Source organism: Pseudonaja textilis, chromosome 1 (genome assembly GCF_049901715.1).
Source record: "Pseudonaja textilis isolate UNSWEBS1 chromosome 1, rPseTex1.2, whole genome shotgun sequence".
NCBI lineage: Eukaryota > Metazoa > Chordata > Lepidosauria > Squamata > Elapidae > Pseudonaja > Pseudonaja textilis.
In genome coordinates, this window is record NC_141990.1 from 256,520,566 (window position 1) to 256,542,990 (window position 22,425).

Consider the following 22,425-nt stretch of genomic DNA (forward strand, 5'->3'; position numbering starts at 1 on the left):
AAGACAATTATAAGTCTGATTTAATCTATCCATTGCAGTGTGCTTCACAGCAAAGAGTGAAAGCAACCTTGTCTATTCCTATATCCTCCAGGTATGTTAGATCACAACTCCAGTAATTCTCAGCCAGTATTGATTATACAAATTGGAAATCACAAGAGCAGTCTATTATGTATGTAGGGAATCAGGCTGGAAAAACTTGACCTTGAATAAGCTGGTTTCTTTAAAAACGTCTAAGAAATATCTTAATATAGAAGGCCATCAGCAGTTCAATCTTATCCACATTTATTAATCCATTTTAAATGATAGGCTTATTTTTAAAGTAGATATCATCAGAATTATTTTGTTAATCACTTGAGCCCTTTAGTCAAATATACCTGTACATGTTTGCAGCCTTTTTAATTTGATTTATCAGAACAAAATCTTATATCAGCTGATAGATATTTCAAAATATATCAGAGCTATAGTGTACTTCAACTTGTAGTGTAAATTATATTTGTCCATATAGACTTAAAAAGCAAAGAATATGCTTTTTAGTTCGTTCTTTTCAAGTGACATGTTTAAAAGTAGAGAATAAAGCTGTTCCATTGTGATTGTATAGATCTCACAGTGAAACCAGCATATATTTTTAAAATGAATATTTTCATTTAAGTATTGGTCCTATGGAAAACAATGGAATAAAATGGCTAAATGCAAAATACATGAATGGAGCCATTTAGAGAAAAAGCCCCAAAGTTTAGAGTTTTATCGTGACTCAGTAGTCCAGAAAATTTAAAGAGCAAGCTAAATTGAAGTTAAAGTAGAGAACACTGATATCTAGGAAATAAGCCCCATTGAAGTTAATGGGATTGGTTTTATAGTACCTTATGAGGATTGGGTTGTTTAATCTTCAGCATGAGACCATTCAAAGAGCATTTATAAATGTTTATTGTGACCTACGTATTACTTACATTTAGAACATTTTCAGGTGAAAGAGTCAAGAAATTACTCTGATGTAAACCCAACTATCTCTTATAGTAAGATTTTTAGTTCTTGTGGGGTTATATCCCTTGTCTGTTGCATATGCTGGCAAGGTAGCTCATAATTGCATTTCTATAGTGGTTTCAACCATTTGATACATAGAAAAGAGCTGGTGAATATTTTCCCCAAATCTGACAATAATACACTGGGATAGCAAAACATTAAAACTAAATAAAGCATGTAAAGAAGAGTTTGGAACATGAACAGAGAATTTATGGTCATTGGATGCTGCTGGCTTTGTATTGTTAGCCAACATAGCCAACAGGTGAGAAATCTGGATATCGCTGGCAAATAACACTGGGAAAATTAAATTAGAATATTGCTTATTGGTTCAGTTACCACATGTAGTGAATTTATTGAGCCATTATATGCTTAAGGCCTAGAAAAAAATCTGTGTGGGTTAAACTTGGCCACTCCGCTATTATGTATTGTTGATGTTATTGGCTTGATATAATTTGGCTTTTTTCTGGAATAAAAGATAATTGAAGAAAAAGCTTAGGAAGCACAATCTATGTACATTTAAGACATCTCTGTAAATCTGTTGGATATGACATAATTTAGTGGATACAAATTCTTCTATTAGAATTTAGGAGCACTAAAACAAGGAGAGAAGGGTCATTTTCTGTTAATCAATGTACATAGTTGTGGTAGCACAGTGGTTAGAATTCAGGCTAATTCTGCTGACTGACAGCAGCTCACTGGCTCAAGGTTGACTCAGCCTTCCATCGTTCTGAAGTAAAATTAGGATCCAGATTATTGGGGGCAATGTTCTGATTCTTTAAAATACTTAAGAGGGCTGTAAAGCACTATGAAGTGGTGTATAAGCCTAAGTACTATTGCTTTGCTACAGTTAGAAGACTGGTTTTTTTTCTAATGCTGTTAGGCAAACTGTACCAGCCCATGTTTCCATCTTCTTTGCAGTTTTTAAAAGCACAGCCTTTGTCCAATGCCCTAATTAAGATTTAGCAAAGGATTCCAAAGAGGTGGCTTGCAATGTATGCAGTGAGACTGAAGCACCTTTCTTTGAACAGTTAAAAAAAAGCTACATCTTTTTGCAAACCTACACAACTATTTCAAAAGTTGGCTCAGGGGCCAGTGTGTGCATCACCATTTCACTTTGCTAGTTGGCCCAGTGAGAGCATTGCCTGCTTTCCAAATAGTTATGTGAGCCTTGTGGAAATTGCAGCTACTTTCATGATTTGTACCATCTATTTCAAATGCTTTGGATGAACAAGCTTGATTTGTATTTGAACAATTTATCTGTGTTCTGGGGTGGGTGGGAATGCCACTGAAAACCAATCATTTTGCCATAGAATTGTATCATCTGGGAATGCAGGATGTCCATGTAGGTGAAAATGGATCTGAATGTTTTTCCCAGACCAACCTACAACCCTCCTGATATTCTATGCATTAAAGTAATAACATGGTCCAATTCTACTTAGTCCAAATGAAGTCTCCCACTGAGAATTGGACCCTATCCCACTTGTCCTAACCATGATTCAAATATGCCTTGACAACATATTTTTTTCTAATGTGTCCCTATGACATTGTCTTCATCTGCCCAGCCTGTGAATGCTTTAAGATGTCTAGTATCAAAGAAATATGTTTTCCCTTCTAATAGAAACTTCCCTGGGCAGTTGCAAACTGTATAAAATCTGCTCTGTTTTGTCACTAGTTTACTTCAAAGACAAAATCACACAGCTGGTGATGCATGGGAATGAAATCAGAGCAACTGTTTTGAGCGAATGAGAACCTTACCTCAAATCCCTGGTTTGGATTATCTGCTTCCATTCTGCTGCTGACTCTCTAAAAGAAAAGAGAGAGAGAGAGAGCATCAATTGAATAATAGCATTAAGGTATAAGCCAGATATGCTGCAATTATTTTAACTCTGTGACCCTTATCACAAAACTGAAACAGATAGATGATTGGGCACCTCTCTACCCCAATAGTTAGGTCCTAAGTAGAATTCACTGGAATCTTGAACTCAGCATTTCTTATCTATAGAAAGAAAGGGAAATGAAGAAACAAATCCTAAATCAAAGTGTTGATTGTGATTCAGATCCCTTCATATTTCTACCTATTTCTAAACATTTATTTAATTACATTCAATTTGGGTTACAGCAGCACAGGACATAGAAGGAGGGACACAGAGGAGCTTAGAGTTTATCAACAGAGTTCTACAGTCAAATTGGTCCATTCCGCTTGCATTGCCAAGACTGGCAGATGTTTATCCCACAGGCTAGTGATGTGCAGAAAGAGAAGATAGTAAATTTGGAGGAATCAACCAATTAATTTGCTTATCAGCTCTACACATGCAAAATCAAGAACACCCTTCAGCAACCAGTTGGAAGAACCTCAATAGAAGCATGCAATTTGGTGCCAGTAGCATTTTCTGCTGATTCAAGTTTCAACGAGAAAAAGTCCTAGGGTTCAAACTCCTTGAGTCAAACATAGATTGGGATATAAAAATATAGTTGGATGCAAATTTAATTCTATCAGTACCAAATATAACCAATTTTTACAAACGATTGTAAAATAATTTTCTCTTATTCATCTGATCATTAGACATTAAGGGGTATGTAAGATACTTTTCAGAATCCATTTTTCTTTTTGAAGTGTGTTTCCCTCCCATGTTCTCACTACTGATTTTCTGATGTATAGAAAGGCTGCATACTTTAAAAAAATGCTTTGTTCATTGTTTATTTAAGAAACCAACATTCAACTGCTGTGTTGTTAATAAAAGTAGGGTTTATTTTTAAAAATGGCAAGCTTGTTCCTGGAGAGAAAAATGTGTGATATCACTTGGGGTAACCCATCAGCATTCTGCAAAGCTGTAGACCAAATCTGGAATCTTTATATTCTACTTTGCAAAGATGGGATAAATGTATCAACCATAAGAGACCTGCTTCTAAAGAAAATGAAGTAGTCATTCAGATTTGTTCTTATGTTTAAACAGAAACACATATTCTTATGTATTTAGAGATGCTTTATCAAGATAGCATCTGTGGTTAAAGACTGGTAATATTCATCTTTCTTCTCCTCATGCAGGAATGTATTCATTCCTCTCCTAACCAACATGTTTATACATGCTGTCAGTGCTTGATAAGCATTTTGGTAGAGATGAAGTTAAAATATTGTGGACTATTTATTAATGAAGCACTCTTAATATTTAGCATTGGTTTTTATTCATTTTCTATCAGGTTTTATTTATTTTTTATCAAGTTGTTAATCATGGAAGTTCCTTAACAGTTTCTTTTCTCTCTCTTTCTCTCAATAGGTAATTCAACATCTGCCAGGATGGAGAAGCTACCCCCACCAAGCATAAACTTGTGTTTTGGACCAGAACATGTCCAACAGCCGCATATGAAATTTTCTGAATGGAAATTCAAGCTGTTCAAAATAAGATCTCTTGAAAAGCCTCTTTCTGAAGACAGCCACCAGGCTAACTCTGCTAAAGAAAATGTGACAGGATCTCTGGGAGTCACTGACGAACAACCCAAGGCAGCAACTGTAATGTCACAAGTGCCCTTTGAAAGAGCCCCCGAGTTGAATAAAAATAGCTTGGCAAAAGAGAAAGTTATCTTTCACATGAGCCAAAGTGAGATGGAAGTTCACCAAGCCAACCTGCAGCACCTCTGTCGCATCTGTGGAGGCTCACTGAAAACTGACCCTTACAAAAAGTGTCATCCAGTTCATGGGCCAGTGGATGAGGAGACCCAGGCTCTTTTGAGAAAGAAAGAGAAAAGAGCCACTTCCTGGCCTGATCTTTTTGTCAAAGTTTTTAAGATTGATGTAAGGGGAGATATTGACACAATCCACCCTACTCATTTTTGTCACAATTGTTGGAAAGCCATGCAAAGAAAAGTCAGCAATGCCCCCCATGAAGCACATCTTCTAGAGAGAGACCCAGTGGAATGGCATCCCCATTCAACAAGCTGTGATGTTTGCGTCACTTCCTTTCGTGGCATCAAGAGGAAAAAAACAATGCTGAATTCACAGCTGAGCAAAAAACTCAGGATTATTGCTGGACATACGAGAAAAATAAGATGCATAAGAAAGGTAAAGCAACTGAATAACAAAAGTTTGATGAAAAAGATTTCAAACTGTAAGCAAATCCATCTCAGCACAAAAATTCTTGCAATAGACTACCCTGTGGACTTTGTAAAGTCAATATCTTGCCAGGTCTGCGAACACATCCTGGCTGATCCAGTAGAAACAACATGTAAACACTTATTCTGTAGAGTCTGCATTCTTAAATGTCTTAAAATAATGGGAAGCTATTGCCCATCCTGCCGATATCCTTGTTTTCCTACTGATCTAGTGAGCCCTGTAAAATCCTTCCTAAGCATCCTCAACAATTTGGTTTTGAGATGCCCAATAAAAGGCTGTCATGAGGAGGTCTTTTTAGAAAAATACTGCCAACATCGTTCTAATCATAAAGGGGCAGAAAGTACAGACAGCTATGTCTATATCAACAAAGGTGGCCGACCAAGACAACATTTGCTTTCACTGACCCGGAGAGCTCAAAAGCACCGCTTGAGAGAACTCAAGCTTCAAGTAAAAGATTTTGCAGAAAAGGAAGAAGGAGGAGATATAAAGTCTGTGTGCCTAACTTTGTTCCTGCTAGCTTTGAGATCTAGAAATGAGCACAGACAAGCAGATGAATTGGAAGCTATAATGCAAGGGAAGGGATCTGATCTTCATCCAGCTGTTTGTTTGGCAATCCGAGTCAACACCTTTCTTAGCTGCAGCCAATATCATAAAATGTACAGGACAGTAAAGGCAATTACAGGAAGGCAAATTTTCCAGCCTTTGCATGCTCTCCGAACAGCTGAGAAGTCCCTTCTGCCTGGTTATCATCCCTTTGAATGGGAGCCTCCTTTGAAAAATGTGTCCAGTAACACAGATGTAGGCATTATTGATGGGCTGTCAGGAATACAACAGTCTGTGGATGACTACCCAGTGGATACAATTGCAAAACGTTTTCGATATGATGCAGCTTTGGTGGCTGCCCTTATGGATCTAGAAGAATACATTTTAGAAGGACTGAAAACGCATGACTTAGATGACTATCTGAAAGGACCTTTCACGGTAGTGATTAAAGAATCCTGCGATGGAATGGGAGATGTCAGTGAAAAGCATGGCTGTGGCCCAGCAGTTCCTGAAAAAGCAGTTCGATTCTCCTTCACCCTCATGAGCATCACTGTAACTCATGACCATGGCAGTACAAGGATTTTTGAAGAAAGCAAACCCAATTCAGAGTTGTGTTGTAAGCCTTTGTGCCTTATGCTGGCTGATGAGTCAGATCACGAGACCCTCACTGCCATCCTGAGTCCTCTTATAACAGAACGGGAAGCCATGAAAAATAGTGCATTGATACTTTATATGGCTGGTATTCCTAGAATTTTCAAATTCATATTTAGGGGCACTGGGTATGATGAAAAGCTTGTCCGTGAAGTTGAGGGTCTGGAAGCATCAGGCTCTACTTACATTTGTACACTTTGTGATGCCACCCGCCTAGAAGCCTCTCAGAACCTAATCCTGCATTCTGTAACCAGGAATCATGCTGAAAACCTAGAACGATATGAAGTGTGGAGGGCCAATCCTTACCATGAAGCTGTTGATGAACTACGTCACAGAGTGAAAGGTGTTTCTGCCAAGCCTTTTATTGAGACTGTGCCTTCAATAGATGCACTTCACTGTGATATTGGCAATGCAGCTGAATTTTATAAACTATTCCAGTTTGAGATTGGTGAGGTATACAAAAATACCAGTGCAACCAAAGAAGAGAGAAAGAGGTGGCAGTCAACTCTTGACAAACACCTTAGAAAAAAGCTAAATTTGAAACCTGTAACAAGGATGAATGGAAATTTTGCAAGAAAACTCATGAGTAGGGAGACTGTGGATGCCGTCTGCGAATTAGTAAAATGTGAGGAGAGACATGAAGCCCTCAGAGAATTAATGGACCTTTATCTTAAGATGAAACCAGTATGGAGGTCTTCATGTCCAACCAAAGAATGCCCAGAACTTGTATGTCAATACAGTTTCAACTCCCAAAGATTCGCTGAATTGCTGTCGACTAAATTCAGTTATAGATATGGTGGGAAGATTACCAATTATTTTCATAAAACACTTGCTCATGTTCCAGAAATTATAGAACGGGACGGTTCCATTGGTGCCTGGGCAAGTGAGGGAAATGAGTCAGGCAACAAACTGTTCAGACGCTTTCGAAAGATGAATGCCAGGCAGTCAAAATGTTATGAGATGGAAGATGTTTTGAAGCATCATTGGTTGTATACTTCAAAGCATTTACAAAAATTCATGAATGCTCATAATACATTGAAAAGCCAGATGGTCCAAATTAGTCCAGAACAGACTGAGAGTGATCTCATGATGATGGAGGATTCTTTGGAGACTTCTGATTTCATGGACTTCTAAGTGGAATTAAATTTTGCATTGGTCTTGCAGCTGAAAAGTCAATATTCATTTGCATACAGAAATAGTGGAGATGGTTTTTTACACAGAGCTGTAAAAACCTTGAGGAAAGCTGTTTGATGGTGGGCTGTGCTGTTCTGACAACAGGTCCATAACACGAAAGTTTGTATGAGCAGATGTGGTCTGGCTTAACAGCCAATTTTAAAGAGGAAAACAGAACCAAAACCAGTAATGATTTTTCTGTGACCACATTTAAATACTATGTAGAAGGTAAAACAGAACAATTTCAGTAAAATTTGTAAAAGGTTGATGATAACATATTGCTTTTATAAATATTAACCTTTTATTAGCCAAGAGCAAATATTGTCCCAATATTTTAAAAAGGGAAGACAGAAGACCTGGGAAACTAAAACCACTTACTTTGAAGTCTATTACTGATCAAAATACTAATACAAATAGTGAAATAGCAAGTTTATAATCATTTAGAACATAATTTAATTAGCTATCTAATTAAACATTTTCTTTTTAATGGCTTCTGGCCTCCCATTCCTGATAAATCTGCAATATGGAGGCATTTATACACAGGCCTATTATTTCATGCAATTATAATTCTGGATAGTAATTCAATATTTTAAAAAGTAATTTCTAGTCATTTCATTATCCTAAAGGTTTAAATTTTAAATAACCACAAAGAAAGATTTGAAATAATGTTTACAATTTATTTTAAATTAGACTATATATATAGTTACCAGAAGTTATGTTCATCTTGAGGGAGTCTTTACCATTTATGTGCCATGAAGCCAAAATATAAAACTATGTCATTTCTGTTTAATATATTTTTTGAGTTTTGAAAGAGTTGACAAATGCTGTAAATGGATCATGGTGTCAGTTTCTTAACTTCAGCAGAGCTTAGCAAAGATAGGATATATTTAAAACAATACATTTAAAATACTATATAAAATAATACATATAAAATAGATATGATTTTGCTACTTTTCATATATCTAATTAAAATGAATGAGATGATGTGAATGGAAGTTACATATAGCTAAGTCATAAAAGAGAATATTTGTAGCTTAGAATTGAAATGAGGGATTCATTACCCAAACTAGGTAACACCATCAGTGCTGATGATGTTACCTAGTTTAGGTAATGAAATATCTGCAAGAAAACAACCAAACTCAGAGAGCACCAAGGATGCCTCATAACTAATTTATTCTGGACTGGAGATAGAATAAATCTTCTGCCATCAAATACATTTTATGAAATTCCCCAGTTCATCATAAAGCAGAATTTGCTAGCAGAATCCTATAGTGTTCTCTCACATTATGTTATTTTTGTAATGCTTTATAACAGGAATAAAGGATCAGTGTCCTTCCAGGTGATGTTCGATTATAACATTCAGCACTTCCTTGAGGTTGCAGTTCAATAAGAGTTAGAGGGAAATGAACTTTCCACTTTCCATTATTGACTATTTATCTGGAAGGACTGTTTGGGGATTATTGCTTGGGAAACATTGTTCAAATACTTTGACAGAGCAACTGGTTTAGCCATCAATATAACACACAACTTTCCCCATTATAGCCAATCTAAGCTAGGTTAAGAGGTTTAAAGGGGTTAGAAGAACAATGTGGGGAAGAAGGAGAGAGCTATAAGGATCCACACACAGTTCACAAAGAACAGGTTTTCAAGATATTCTTGAAAATAGATCCAAGAAATATTCTATAGGAAATGCTTCTCCGTCCAGAAGCTTCTGATGTCAGATTGCTTTGACTGTTGTGCTTTTCAACCTTAGCAACTTTAAAGCCACATGGACTCCAGCTCTGGAATTGGACGTTGAAGTCCATGCATTTTAAAATTTGGCAAGCTTGAGGAACATTGCTCTACAAGCAGAAACCAATGACTTGGGAATAGTAGTGATGGGATAATTCAAATGTGGTTTCATTGATCATACATGTTTACATACTTATAACTCTTTATTGTCATGGGAGCAAGTCATGGAATGTGAAACCACATTGTTTCATTTCTGGTAGATATCTGTCACAATTCCATCAATAATTTCTTACAGCTTAGAAGAATTCTCCTTGAGTCTATTTTACCTAACTTTGCTTTGCGTTTAGCTGCCTAGTAGGATTGTAATTAATATAAACTTAGGCTTTTTAAAATGTTGCTTACCTACAGAGTAGTCTATATTTATAAAAATATTTACACATTAGCATGGCACCAACTACATGATATGTTTTGTATTTGGTTGGCAAAGTTGAGCAAATATTTCTATTGATGTAATATCAGACTGTTTTTCTTTAAATAAAATGAATTCTATTTTAAAACGAACACTTGCATTTTATTTTTACATAAAGTTATTTAGCTGAGCAACAGAATTTACAAAAGGACACAGACATACACCCAATACTTGAGATAAACTAATTCATATTCTTTACTTTTAAACAGATAGTTGTTCATATATTGAATATGTTCCTTTTATCCTAAGCATATTAGTTTGTTTCTATTTATAACTTGATGCCAAAGGCAGATTACAATGGGGGTGGGGTGAGGGCAAGAAAGTGTTTCTTAACAAGGCAGTGTGCTTTGTCTTCTCATTCTCAAGGAGCCAGAAAGTTTAAAGAGACAGCAGAAAAAATATTACATCTGAGTTATGCTTTCATTTCAGAAGAAAGCTAGGATGCTATGTGCACCTTGGTTAAATATAAGCACTCTGAACCTCATTGCTTTTTTAGGAGAGCCTTAGGAGTACAAGTAGTTGTCAATTATTCTCATTTGAGACATTAGTTTGGAAGTTACACTTTGACTTACACAAGACTCTTGGAGGGTTTCCTTGCCTTGTGTTGGTACCAAGCAAAGGAAAGACTTTTTTTTAAAATATAATTACTGTATATAAGCTTTAGTCCCCATTTGTGTTTTCTTGTTTTTTGTCCATGTTGCTTAAATAAAGGTGTTTTTTTAGCTGAGAGATTGGGAACTCATTTAGACTAAAATGAGACTCTTCCAAATGATTCTTTCTGCATGGAAGAGGAAAAAAATAGCATAAAAGCACAGGCATGCATCTGAATGAGATGATTTTTTTTTTATATTGACTCAAGGCTAAGCAAAATGGTTTATTGTGAAGCTTGGGAAGTTCTGAAAAGGCTATAAATAAGTGAAAGCACTTAATACTTTTTCTTCTCTTCAAAATTACATTTCCTTTCTCCACTAAATGGGTATAAATAAATTCTCCTCACATGCACACATCTTTAGTTGTGGGTTTCTTTTTGCTCTTGTTATTAAATTGCTCAAACTGGGATTTCAGAGTAATCGTTTTCAGTAGTTTTTCTATCTAAAGATTTATGTGTCTTTGTCGCAGGATCCACAGCCAAGAAAACCTGACTGAAGCTAATTGGATTAATTCACCACATCAATTTAACTATTGACAGAATTTCAGATTCATTTTGATTTATCTACTTTGAGGGTCAGGAGTGAAGCAGTATACTCTGGAACAATACCTCATCCACACAAAATACTTTCTATTGGCTCACCATATTCTTTATAGCAGTGTTTCTCAACTTCAACAACTTTAACATGGGTAGTTTACAACTTCATGCAGGCTGGCTAGGAATTCAAGGTGTTGAAGTCTACCCATTTTAAAGTTGCTGGTGTTGAAAAGCAATTTTATAGCACTGGAGTTAAAGACATTTCCCAAAAAGGCAGCAACCTAAGGGCAATATTGGTTGACTTTAGAAGCAGTCAGGGTTCAATTTGAGTGGTATTTGAGTGACAAATCTTCAGGAAATGCCAAGACTAGGCTAGATTGGGAAGTTTTTTTTTAAAAAAAACACCACTACTTTTATAGTGTTGCCATGAAACCTATATCATGGATGAGCTATGAATTCATCATGTGAAAAGAATTTGGCTTCATTTCAGAGTTGCTTGTGACACAAATGTTAATATCATGGAGAGGTCTTTCAGTGAATAACAATATAATTAACTCTCTCTTCATAGTATTTGCTTTACTATACTGGTTTTAATCATAATCATTTCCCGATTCTCATTATTTCACCTCTGCAATTACAAAGGTTACTATCCTAATCTGGTCATCTTCAAGGATCTTCACGAGACGAAAATTCTGTACTAATCTTATTACCTCTGTGAATAGCAATAGACAATGAACTTATGATGTCCAGATACAAAAACAATGTCCTAAAGTTCAAATGACACAAATAATATTTGTCCAGGAAATGTTTTTCTATTTTCATGATCTATTATTGTCAAAACAGCTTTTGAAATACATATTTTGTTATTTCCTTTAACATGGTTGAATATATCTCGTGGACAAAGCTATTAAATGCATTCAGAACATCTCGGTTCAGTGGTGAGGAACACGTGGTCTTCCAAAAGTCAATGAGCTGCATCTTTCCCTAATTCAAGTTCTCATTTAAACTTCTCATCCTACTCTAATCACAGCCTTTTCCCCATAATCTTTTCTTTTAGCCTTACTTTTTTTAAACTGATGCTAGGGTAAATGACTTGGAGCAATTGCAGTTCATCCAGAAGGGCTATGCAATGCTTTGGTTTTGGGGACAAAAATATGCTTTGCAGCCTGTTGGGGCACATATAGCACTTAGAAGCTCCTTAAAGCAGCTGCAGCTGTTTTCAGGCTCACACAGCTGCCGTCTGCCACAACGGCAGTATGATCTAAGAAAAAAGATGCATTTAAGAAGTTTCAGATTACTTGCTTGCATCCCTGGTTTACTCTGAACTACCTTTCTGGTTTCAAATAAAATAAATCACAATTATTTGAAACAGTGACAATTGATGCAGACATATCTTTGGAAGACAAATAGCAGATTTTCCTAGGAAAAAAATGACATAAATATTGAAGGCATTAACAGCAAAATAAGGTTTATTAAGTTTTCTCATTTCTCTTTACTTTGGTTTTAAATCACTCCTATAGAATACAGATTAACAAGGTTGGAAGGGACATTGGTGGGTTATAGTCTAATCTTCTGCTCAAGCAGGAGATTCTATACCATTCTGAACAAATGGCTGTCCATTTTTTCTTTAAAACTTCAGGTGACGGAGCACCTCCAACTTCTGGAGGCAAATCATTCTACTTACGAAGGAAATTTCTCCTCTTAATTCTAGGTTGGATCTCTCTTTGTTAAACTTCCATCTTGTTACTTTTTGTCTTGCACTCAGGTGCTTTGGAGAATAGGTTTACCCCTCCTGAAACATTGGAAGAGTGCTATCATGTCATCCCTACTTATCTTTTTTCTTTGTTAGACTAAACTTTCCTAGTTCCCACAACTGTTCATTGTATGGCTTAGCCTCTAATTCTCTAATAATCTTTGTTACTATTTTCTACAATCTTTGTAGAGTCTAACATCTTTTTATATCATAGTGACAAAACTGGATGCAGTATTCCAAGTATGATCTTATCAATGCAATATAAAGCAATACTAGCACTTTATGTGATCTTGATATTATCCCTCTGTTGATGCAGCCTAGGACTGCATTGGCTTTTTTGGCAACTGCAGCATATTGTTGTCTCATATTTAAATGATTGTCTCTAGGCCTTCAAAACAATCAGACACAAACACAATTTTTTCCTCAAACTATCACTCTGCTAAACAACTAATTTCCACAACACTATATTATGCCTTGGGATGTCAAACCACCTTGTAGGGCTGTATTACTATTACTATTATCCTTTTCATCTTTCCTATTACCTAATTGTTAATTAGGTATTTGTTGTTAATAGGTAATTGTTACCCTTGTTCTCGTTTAGACTGAAATAGGTGTTTCAGCCTTATAGCAAGAGCTCTTTAAGCCACAGAGAGTGGCATTTGAGTTATTGAACTAATAGTTATCAAGACAACATAAATGCTTAGTCACTTATTTCTTAATTCCAGTAAACTAATGACATTTAAGGAGGATACAGAATTAAATTAATGTGGAATAGTAATTAAGAGAACCAGTTTAATGTTGTGTTTAAGGCACCAGGCTAGAAACTGGGAAGGTATGATTTCTAACCCTGCTGAGCATGAAGCTAACTAGATGAGAACTGACTTTCTCCTTTAGTTTTAATCTAGAAGGTAACAGAAAGTTTTGTATATCATATAAATACATCTCTTTGAGAAGTTCAGATTTAGTTCTGGATCAAACTGAGAGGAGAGTTCTAGTGATTTGCACCCTGAACTTTCTGATTCAACCATTTATTTCATTGCATGGAATGAGACATTTAAGGGACAAGGAAAGGAAAATATGGTTTCTGAATTCCATTTAAATGTCCCTTGAGGACAAAATATATCTTGAAGAAACATAGAGCTATTGACTGTTCAAATTCCTCTGTAAATAAAATAAGATGGCATTCCAAATTCAATATAGTATTAACTTATTATTTTTTCTCTAAGAAAGGAGTTTGAACAGAAAGTTGTCTAAGAGTAGAAGAAAGAGCTCTAATTTTTCAGGAACTAAATAAAACTTTAAGTATAATTCTGCACAATGGAGCCTAGATATGATTATTTACTAAGAACTAAGCCTTGATTACAAGTACATCCTGATCTGATTATCATTATATGAAGATTGAGACAGGAACGTGTGGCTATTATAAAGCAACTTGAATTAGAAGGTTATAGATGAGGAGTTTAACTTCAGAAGAAGATGAATTTAAGTGTTTCCTTCTCAGAGAAGTAATGCTTTTTTGAGATAGGATGATTTTGAGTAAACTAATAAAGGGAAAAAGCAAGACCCTGATAGAATTTTAAGTAACTATTATTGTAGCTGTTTGAAACCAGTTCCTGTGAGTTACAAGGTGGAGTTGATTCAAAATGGCAGCTGAATAACTAGAACTGATGTGGCTATAAGTTAGCTAATCTTTAGAAACCAACAAGAAAGAGGCAGGTAATTCCATCTTCCCTCCAGTATGAAGCTATTTTCTGTAAAACTGTTTGTGTTAGGTTGACTCAACCATTCATGTCCTCCCTCTTTATATTGACACAATGAATGCTTTAAGCATTCTCTAATGCCGGGGTGTCAAACTGGTGGCCCATCGGCCAGATGTGTCACATGCAGGCCATGCCCACCCCAACTCCACAAAGGGGAAAAAAGGTCATGATATGTCACATGATGGCAACGTGACACCACAAGTAAACACCCATGCTCTAGTGTTTTGTAACCTTTTTAATGACATTAGTCCCATCTTTTAGAAATCAAATCATCAGAGAGCACTGATTTGGAGTGTGGAAAGGGAACTTCACAAGGACAGTGGTGTCACCCAAGCAGGAAAAGCCCAAAGGGAACATTAGACCAGCCATAAAACAAACTTGCATAGGAAAAGGAATCAAATAAAAGGTATTACAGAAGCCCCTTAGACAAAAGCCCAAATAGTTAAGAAAACTAGGGAAACAAGAAAAGAAAGCCCTTACAAACACAAGACATGCCAAATCAGCAAAACAAACAGACAAAAGACACAAAATATATTGCAAAGGAGACAGACAGGAAATTGCCACAAAACAAATATAAGAAACCATTAAGCTAAAAGAGATTAGGACAAAACTGATAATGCAATCAAACCACCCCACAAAGTCTGCCTTCTGCACCCCGCGGAGTTTACCCTCCGGCAGAAATGAAGACAACCCCGACAGGATTTAAAACATTAAGAAATACAAACACAAGCATTCACACACAAAAGGGAGAAAAGAGTATAAAAATCAGGGACTTACCATACGAAGCCAGCTAGCCCAGGAACGCAGCCTCCACGCAATCTCTCGCCTTCCTGAAAAATAAAAAGATCCGGCTTTCAAGCAGTTGTCTGTATCCTTGCGCCGGAGCAGTGGGAAAATTCAAACCCTCAGAAGAAAGGCATTTTGACAGCCTTTCAACAGGAGTTAACTGTGCAATTCATGAAATCACATTAAATTTAAGGATGTTCTGAAATTGTTGCCAGTTCTCTCTGCACAGTTGTTCTGGGAGTGTTGTGTGAATTATGTGATTTATATAAGAGAAATATCATTATCTGAACCTCTATGGGCAGCATTACTTTACTTGTGGAGTGTTTCATTACTGATTTGGTACAGACAATTGTCTCTTGCTTATGTCAGCAGGATCCCTGTGTCAGTGTGCACAGAGCAAGAAAAGTAATCTGTTTAGTAGACAACTCATAAAACACCAACAAATTTAGCTTGTCTTTGGAAACTTATTTACCACATTTTTCAGGTTACCATATGCTTTGGAGCTATGTGTAGCATAACTTTCTACAACCAAATTCCCTCTAGTTACTCTGGTTTAGTGCTCCCACTGCCATCAGCCAATGTGGCTACATAATTTCCATTGGCTTTAGGCAATATGTGGAGAATAGGTATTGGCGTTCAAAACTTCTAGAGGGCAGCATGTTCAAAAAACTATGATAGGTTAAAGAAAATCTTTTTACATTATATTTTGCCCTTAAGTTAGAAAAAATAATATCCTGATGAAGCTTCTTTTCTTTTTCTCCTTCTCCTTCTCCTCCTTTTTCTCCTCTTCCTTCTTTACAAAATTTAAAATGGTAGGCAGAAATGATATCCATTTCTAAGTAAGAAATGATATCCATTTCTAAGATATATCAATGCAGAGGAATGGTAATTTCTCACAAGTATTATTGAGTATTCAGAATGGCTTTTGAAGATGAAGGAATAGCTGTAAACTAATTTGTACTTTGAAAAAATCCCTATACAGAAATTACACATGTCAATTATCATAAACAATCATTCTACACATAGATAAGATAATTCCACATTTTGGTTTGGGCATTTTTATCTGTATCTTCTATCAACACCATGTAATGTTGGTTTATCTCCTGGGTTAGGAGAGGCACATTCTTAATCTCCAGCTCTAGTATCCAAGAATTAGAGCACAATGCCTCTTTGCGCGCTCATTCAATAAAGTGGATATAAAGGGTTCCTGAGCACTGTTATTTGTAATGCAAATGTGAGTATTCAACATTCAGTTTTGCTACCCCATGAGTCAAAGCATTCCCAAATGTTTTTCTTACAGAATAAGTTTAATTGGCCAAATTAAGGCTTTTTGTTTTTAATACAGAGGTGTGCTACCTTTTCCAGCAAATAATTATTCTTGATTTGTGAATGGCATGAAAGCAGCCATATTTTCAGAGACAAGGAGCACCAGGAGAAGAAGTCAGCATGGTCAGGTCAAAAGGTAAAATGGATTTAATTCATATTTTATTACAATGAATTCAATAACGCTCTATGTATTTAGCTATTTTTGGTACATTACAACTCCAGCTCACCAGTAGGCATTGGAGAGGATCTATGAATTTGGAAAATACATGAAGCCACCTACACATTCATATTTTCAAGCTTCAGTTTTGATACTTGTCCTTAGACTTATTGTTCCAAAGGGTTAAAACAAAGGAATTTCTAAGCAATTTGTTATGCATATACTGTAATACCATAGAAATTCAGGATAGATTGAGTAATATTTTCTGGCAATTTACACAGAAGCTGAATGAATAACATTTTTAATGATCAAGCTTTAAACTCTTCCAAATATTGACAGAAACTCACTTCAGGTGCTTCTCCATGGAACATCTAACATACTCTATAGATGTTAAGGACATGCAAGGGAATGAAGGTTCATATGGACAAAGAGTTTTACACTGCAAAGGTGGATGATGCAGTTCTCTTTTCAAGTCAAATGAATTGCCTATAGGAAATTCACACACATTGCCTCAAAAGCACATCCACCAAAAGCCTCATATAGCTATTCAGATTGTTAGAAGAAATCTTAGAAGAGTCAATATCTTTTGAAAAAAAAAGTGTTTGTGAGAACAACCATCACAGCTCCCAAGTTATCACTTTTATCACCCACTCCTTCCACTACTTCATAAGAACAAGTTGGTTTCTTTGTAGGGGAGATCACAAAGCCATTTCTTTTACTAAAAGTGTTTATTTTCTGCTTTTCCACTGTAAAATAATTTGCCCTAAGAGGGCTCATATAACAACAAAAGCAACAGCAATTGAACAGATACATCCAGAATAAAAAAAAGTGAGAGCAGATCTAAACTACTGTAAAATAAAGGATTATTTCAGAGGAACACGACAACTAGAAAAGTCAGCTGCTTGCTAGCAATAAAATATCTTTGGATAAAGGAAAAGTGAGGCTTAGTAGAGCACATGCCTTAGAGGATGGCAACCCAAGTTTTGATTTCTAGAAACTCCAAAATGTTAAAGACCATATTGAGCTATTGTATGAGGAACAATGAACTGTCTTAGGAGGAATGATATTTTTATTTGGTAGTTACATATAAAACCACAGTTCAGGGTTTATTTTTTCCCTATCACAACAATCCTGTGTGGAATGGATTGAGAGTTATTAGCAAAAAGTGAGATTCTGTGGTAGAAAGTCAAGTAAAAATATGAGTTTTCATAGTGATTTAGCATAAGACTGCGTCCTGTGAGTCTTATGCAACGAGTTCCGCAATCAAGCTATCATCATAGCTTGATCTTAGAGATTATTTCCATGCTGTTGCTTGAATTTCTCTATGAAAGCTATTACATAACTCCTGGTAGGTTGTGAATCAGAAGGGAGTGATGGGCACAAACCATTGGAGATAAATGGTCCCTCAGAGACCAGGCTGTGTGATACAAAGATAATTAGTATTTTGAATTCCACTCAGAAGTCAATAGGTAACTAGTGCAGCTTGAATCATACAAGCATAATATATGATTGCCTGCACTGCTGCATTCTGGATCAACTACAATATAGGTTCTGGATGGTCTTTAAAGGCAGCACTATGTAGAGCTAATTACAGTTGTTGAAAACATGGAGACTCCTGATTCCCTATCTGCATTCATCTAAACTGGGGTGGGGTGGGGGTCGAGCTAATTGTGGGGAAGAAATTTGACCAGCAATTTCTTTTGTTGCAGAGGTAAACATGGCTTCTTTCTTATTGGTTTCATTTTGGTCTAACTTGGTTGGGAGAAAAATGATAACTCTGGTAAAAAATGGTCCCCAAAAGTTTTACACAATGGCCATTTTGTGTGTATATGTGAGTGAGAAAGAGCATTGAAATAAAAATTATTTAATTGTTTTACATCTTCAAAAAAAGTTTGCCTCAAAGCTAAACACATGAAACAGGCTTATATGAATTAGATCATTGATCTTCTAGCACCATATTTCTTTTGCAAAAATATTTCCATTCATTATAGTAAGTTTGGTTGACATGGACTTTCGCTTAATTACTTGGGCTATGTAGACAGTCAAGAGACTCAAAAGGGATAGCATTATTGAATTTATCCACCCCCTCCCCACCTTATAATAACAAATGCTAAATTTAAACAAAGCTGTAATGATCTAGTTAATATGAAGGTCTGATAATGCCTATTAATTTTTAGCAGTGATTCTTCTGTGTTGTATAATTATAACTTAAGATGAAACAAAACCATCATTTTAAAATGCTTTAAAATGAAGGGCCATTACTATTTGGAAGTTTAACTTCTGTTGAAGTTAGTGGTCTTTGATTTGGTACCTAAGATTTGCACATTAAAATATTATTCATGACTGTGATTCTATTCAAACAGTTTACGAATAAAGGACTTTTTTGCAGGACTCAACATTTTCATAGGCTTTTTTCTCCGTAATGCTTTCATGGGTTTATTTTCAATAGGAGGAATCTCCTTGGGAGTTTTCAATCCCCTTGCCAAACTGATATGTTCAGTGCAGAAATACTTGATATCTACTTGTGACAAATAAATAAGCATATTTTCAGACAAGTCCATACACTGAGCATGGACCCAGTGGCCCTCACCATTTGAACAAAATATCATGGCTGGTTTGTTGAGTTCTGTGGAGTACAGGGGCACCCAGGTGTTGATGTCAACATCACAATCTACACAGCAGGTGATCCAGTAGCCAGATTCAGACTCATTTTCATTATCATCTTCATTACAGGTGTCAGTATCTATGTCAAAGCTGAAAGTGAGCTCCTCTGAATCTTCAAAAGGAGTGGACTCTCCAGCATCTTCTGTAGAGCTCTGACTACATACTTGTGCCATCTGTTCTAAGCTCTGATCATTTTCTACCTGACATTTTAATACGTAGAAATAGTTTGCATCTGAAGCCAGTTGCCTATTGTCTCCTGGTATACCAAATAAAATGGATCCATTCCCCATATCATTCCCAAACCATATCTTGCTGTGCTTGATATCTGGGGTCCATTCTGGTGCCTCTTTTTCCACTATCTCTATTTTGTTATCATCTAAGTTAATAGTATTACAGACCATCCTTTTCTGGTTGTCAGAATGGTAACCTCCAACAACAACAAATTCATTTTCTCTGGTCTGAGTCATGAGGGCACTGGAGATTGAGATTCCTCCAGGCAAAATTACACAGCTCACTGCTGGACTGCCTAAGGGAAGATCAATTTTTATTTTATACAAATTGGGAGGTCTGATATTATTTTCCAGGGAATGTCCCCCTATGATATAGATAATATCATTTTGCACGAGAGAGAGATGAAAAGAAAAGCCATTCTGAAATTCTGGGAGAGCATATGAAGTACAACATCCAAATTCAGGGTCAACCAGAAATATATGTGGCATGCAATCAACCACACTATTCCACTTTTCAGTTGTCCTCTGCCCAAGAGCTATGTAAGATCTTCCCCCAATTATAACTATCATACTTTTGCCTTGACTGTGAACCACATTAACAGTATGGCCATATCTGCCTTCAGGGACCTCTCCAACTAATTCTTTTTCAGTACATGTAAATGTGACCTTTTTGTTATTCTTGCTAGCCAGACATATAACATACAGTTTATCAGAAAGTTCATTGTTTGGTGTTTTCCCTCCATGAATGAGATATTGGCTTTTCTCTGACTCTTTGCTGGTGCAAATAGCAGGATATCGTAGGGGAGGAAGGTAGCAGGAATCCTTGGAAAAGTATGCTGGCTTCAATTTAAGTTCATCCTTTTTGAAATCAAGAAGGAAAACCCCAGTAGGACAGGACCTCTTTGGCCAGCCCTTCTGTCCAAATAGGAAAACTTGTCCATCAAAGTTCATCAAAGAAAATCCTGGTTGAATCAGAGAAGAATTGTTAATGGTTGATATCATCTGAAGAGACATCTTGTCTGGCAAAGAAGCCATGCTGTTTTCTATTTCTAAAAAACAGAGAACAAGAACACAAACCATAGGATTAGCAATTCAATTCCCATTCAGATATGTGACATTGGCTGAACAAATGCAATACATTCTATATGGAGCTGCCCTTGAAAACTTTCTAGAAATTGCAACTAGTACAAAATATGGCATCTAGGCTGCTAACCGATCTAAGAAACAAGAATAATATGAAGCCTACATTTAAATATCTGAACTGATTATGATTATCTACATGGGCACAATTTAAGATATTGCTGTTAACCTTCAAAGTCCTTGAATGGCTTAAGCTTAACTTTCTGAGGGTTTCCTTCTCATCTGGCAAGAATTTGCCTCTTTACTTATATGAGCTTGAACAACCCTTTAGCGATGCTCAGAAATCTGGTGTGTGATTTAGGGTGTGTCCCATGTTGTTCCACACTGTGGGAAGCTCTCCACATAGAGGTGTTTTGCTTTCCATTCTCTCCATATTTAGGGCAATGGCAAAAATGCACCTCTTTCATTAAGTTTTTAATTGATAATTAAACAGAAATGTGGGCTTCATACTTAGTAATGATAGTAATAACAGCACAACAACCTTGTGACCCCAACATCATTGCCTTCAACTGAAGTAATACCTTGTGATTTTTTTTCTTAATTCCTTCAGAAAAATGCTAAGACCCTGGCAACAAAAAGAGTGGTAAAATGAATATCCAAAATAAGACACAATAGAGAGAGATTGGGCTATCTCACTTAGTCCTACTGCAGAGGAATAAATGTTTAGTGAGGTTTTACAAGAGCAGAACTATAATAGAACCATGCATACCACTTCTTGCTCAGCTGAATATAAAGAGAGGGAAGACTGGAAACAATAAATGAACAGCAGGACTGATCTTTCAAATTGGATCAGTTCTGCAGCCAGATGTTGAGGAAAGAAGAACTTGGACTACATAAACTGTCCTCAAGCTAAAGCCTTGGCTTATGTAGATCTCATCCCTCTGGTACTTTCCATGTATAATTTATACTGAAACCAATAGGATATGGGTGAGAAAACTGCCATAATATTCCTTTCATTTCAAAGATAAGGCTAATCTACTGAGTCCAATCTAATGCCCACTAAATAGTAATGTATGCATGTATAGACTAAGCTGTAAACTTCATGATTTCCTTTTCCCAGAACTTTTTTGTAGGGAACTCAGAACTTTTTTTAATTTGGTGAGGATTACATTAAGAAAATGCATTTTGTTTTCATGCTGGTTAGTTGTAGTTTCATTATATGTTGCAAAAGTAATATATGAAATGGGCTTCATTTTCATATTGGCTCACAACTCTTACAGGAATTGGCTGGGCTGGGCCATTCACTTTCATACACATACAATATGTTCTCCTTCCTTCCCCTTCCCTCCCAGATGGCTAGATAATGAATGGACCAGATTTAGGTTGATTCCAAATCATAATAAGTATGAATGGCTCCAAAGATGTCATTAACTCTCTATTCTTAATCTTATTCACCCCCCACACACCTAACATCAGTTATGATTTATAGCATTACAAGTTCTTAGTATAGTGCTAAAAATGCATTGCAAATTCCTTAATCCCAGTCTTCCATTTTTAATTGCAATTATTTAGCAAGTATACACATGGCCAGCTTACCTGTTAGAAGTATCTCATAGTCTCAATTTATATAGTACGTTGCATGACAAGGCAGCACTTATTGAGGGTACAACTTATTGGCCCCAAATAACTCATAACAAATAGTTGTGATGGTTGGCATCATTATGTGCTCACATACATAGATGGTCATAAATTTATTTTTTGACAGCAGCTATTCTATACAGATAGTCC

General features: G+C 36.2%; 2 protein-coding genes across 2 annotated transcripts; one reads left to right on the plus strand and one right to left on the minus strand.

The window, feature by feature from the left end:
• The first annotated feature begins 4,315 nt into the window (after positions 1-4,315).
• Positions 4,316-8,105, plus strand: RAG1 (recombination activating 1). The gene has a single exon (XM_026704623.2). It carries the CDS (start codon positions 4,316-4,318, stop codon positions 7,454-7,456), a length of 3,141 nt encoding a protein of 1,046 aa, XP_026560408.2. The 3' UTR covers positions 7,457-8,105.
• A 10,647-nt stretch (positions 8,106-18,752) lies between these two features.
• On the minus strand, positions 18,753-20,592 carry RAG2 (recombination activating 2). The gene has a single exon (XM_026704632.2). It carries the CDS (start codon positions 20,590-20,592, stop codon positions 19,015-19,017), a length of 1,578 nt encoding a protein of 525 aa, XP_026560417.1. The 3' UTR covers positions 18,753-19,014.
• Between the last annotated feature and the right edge of the window lie 1,833 nt (positions 20,593-22,425).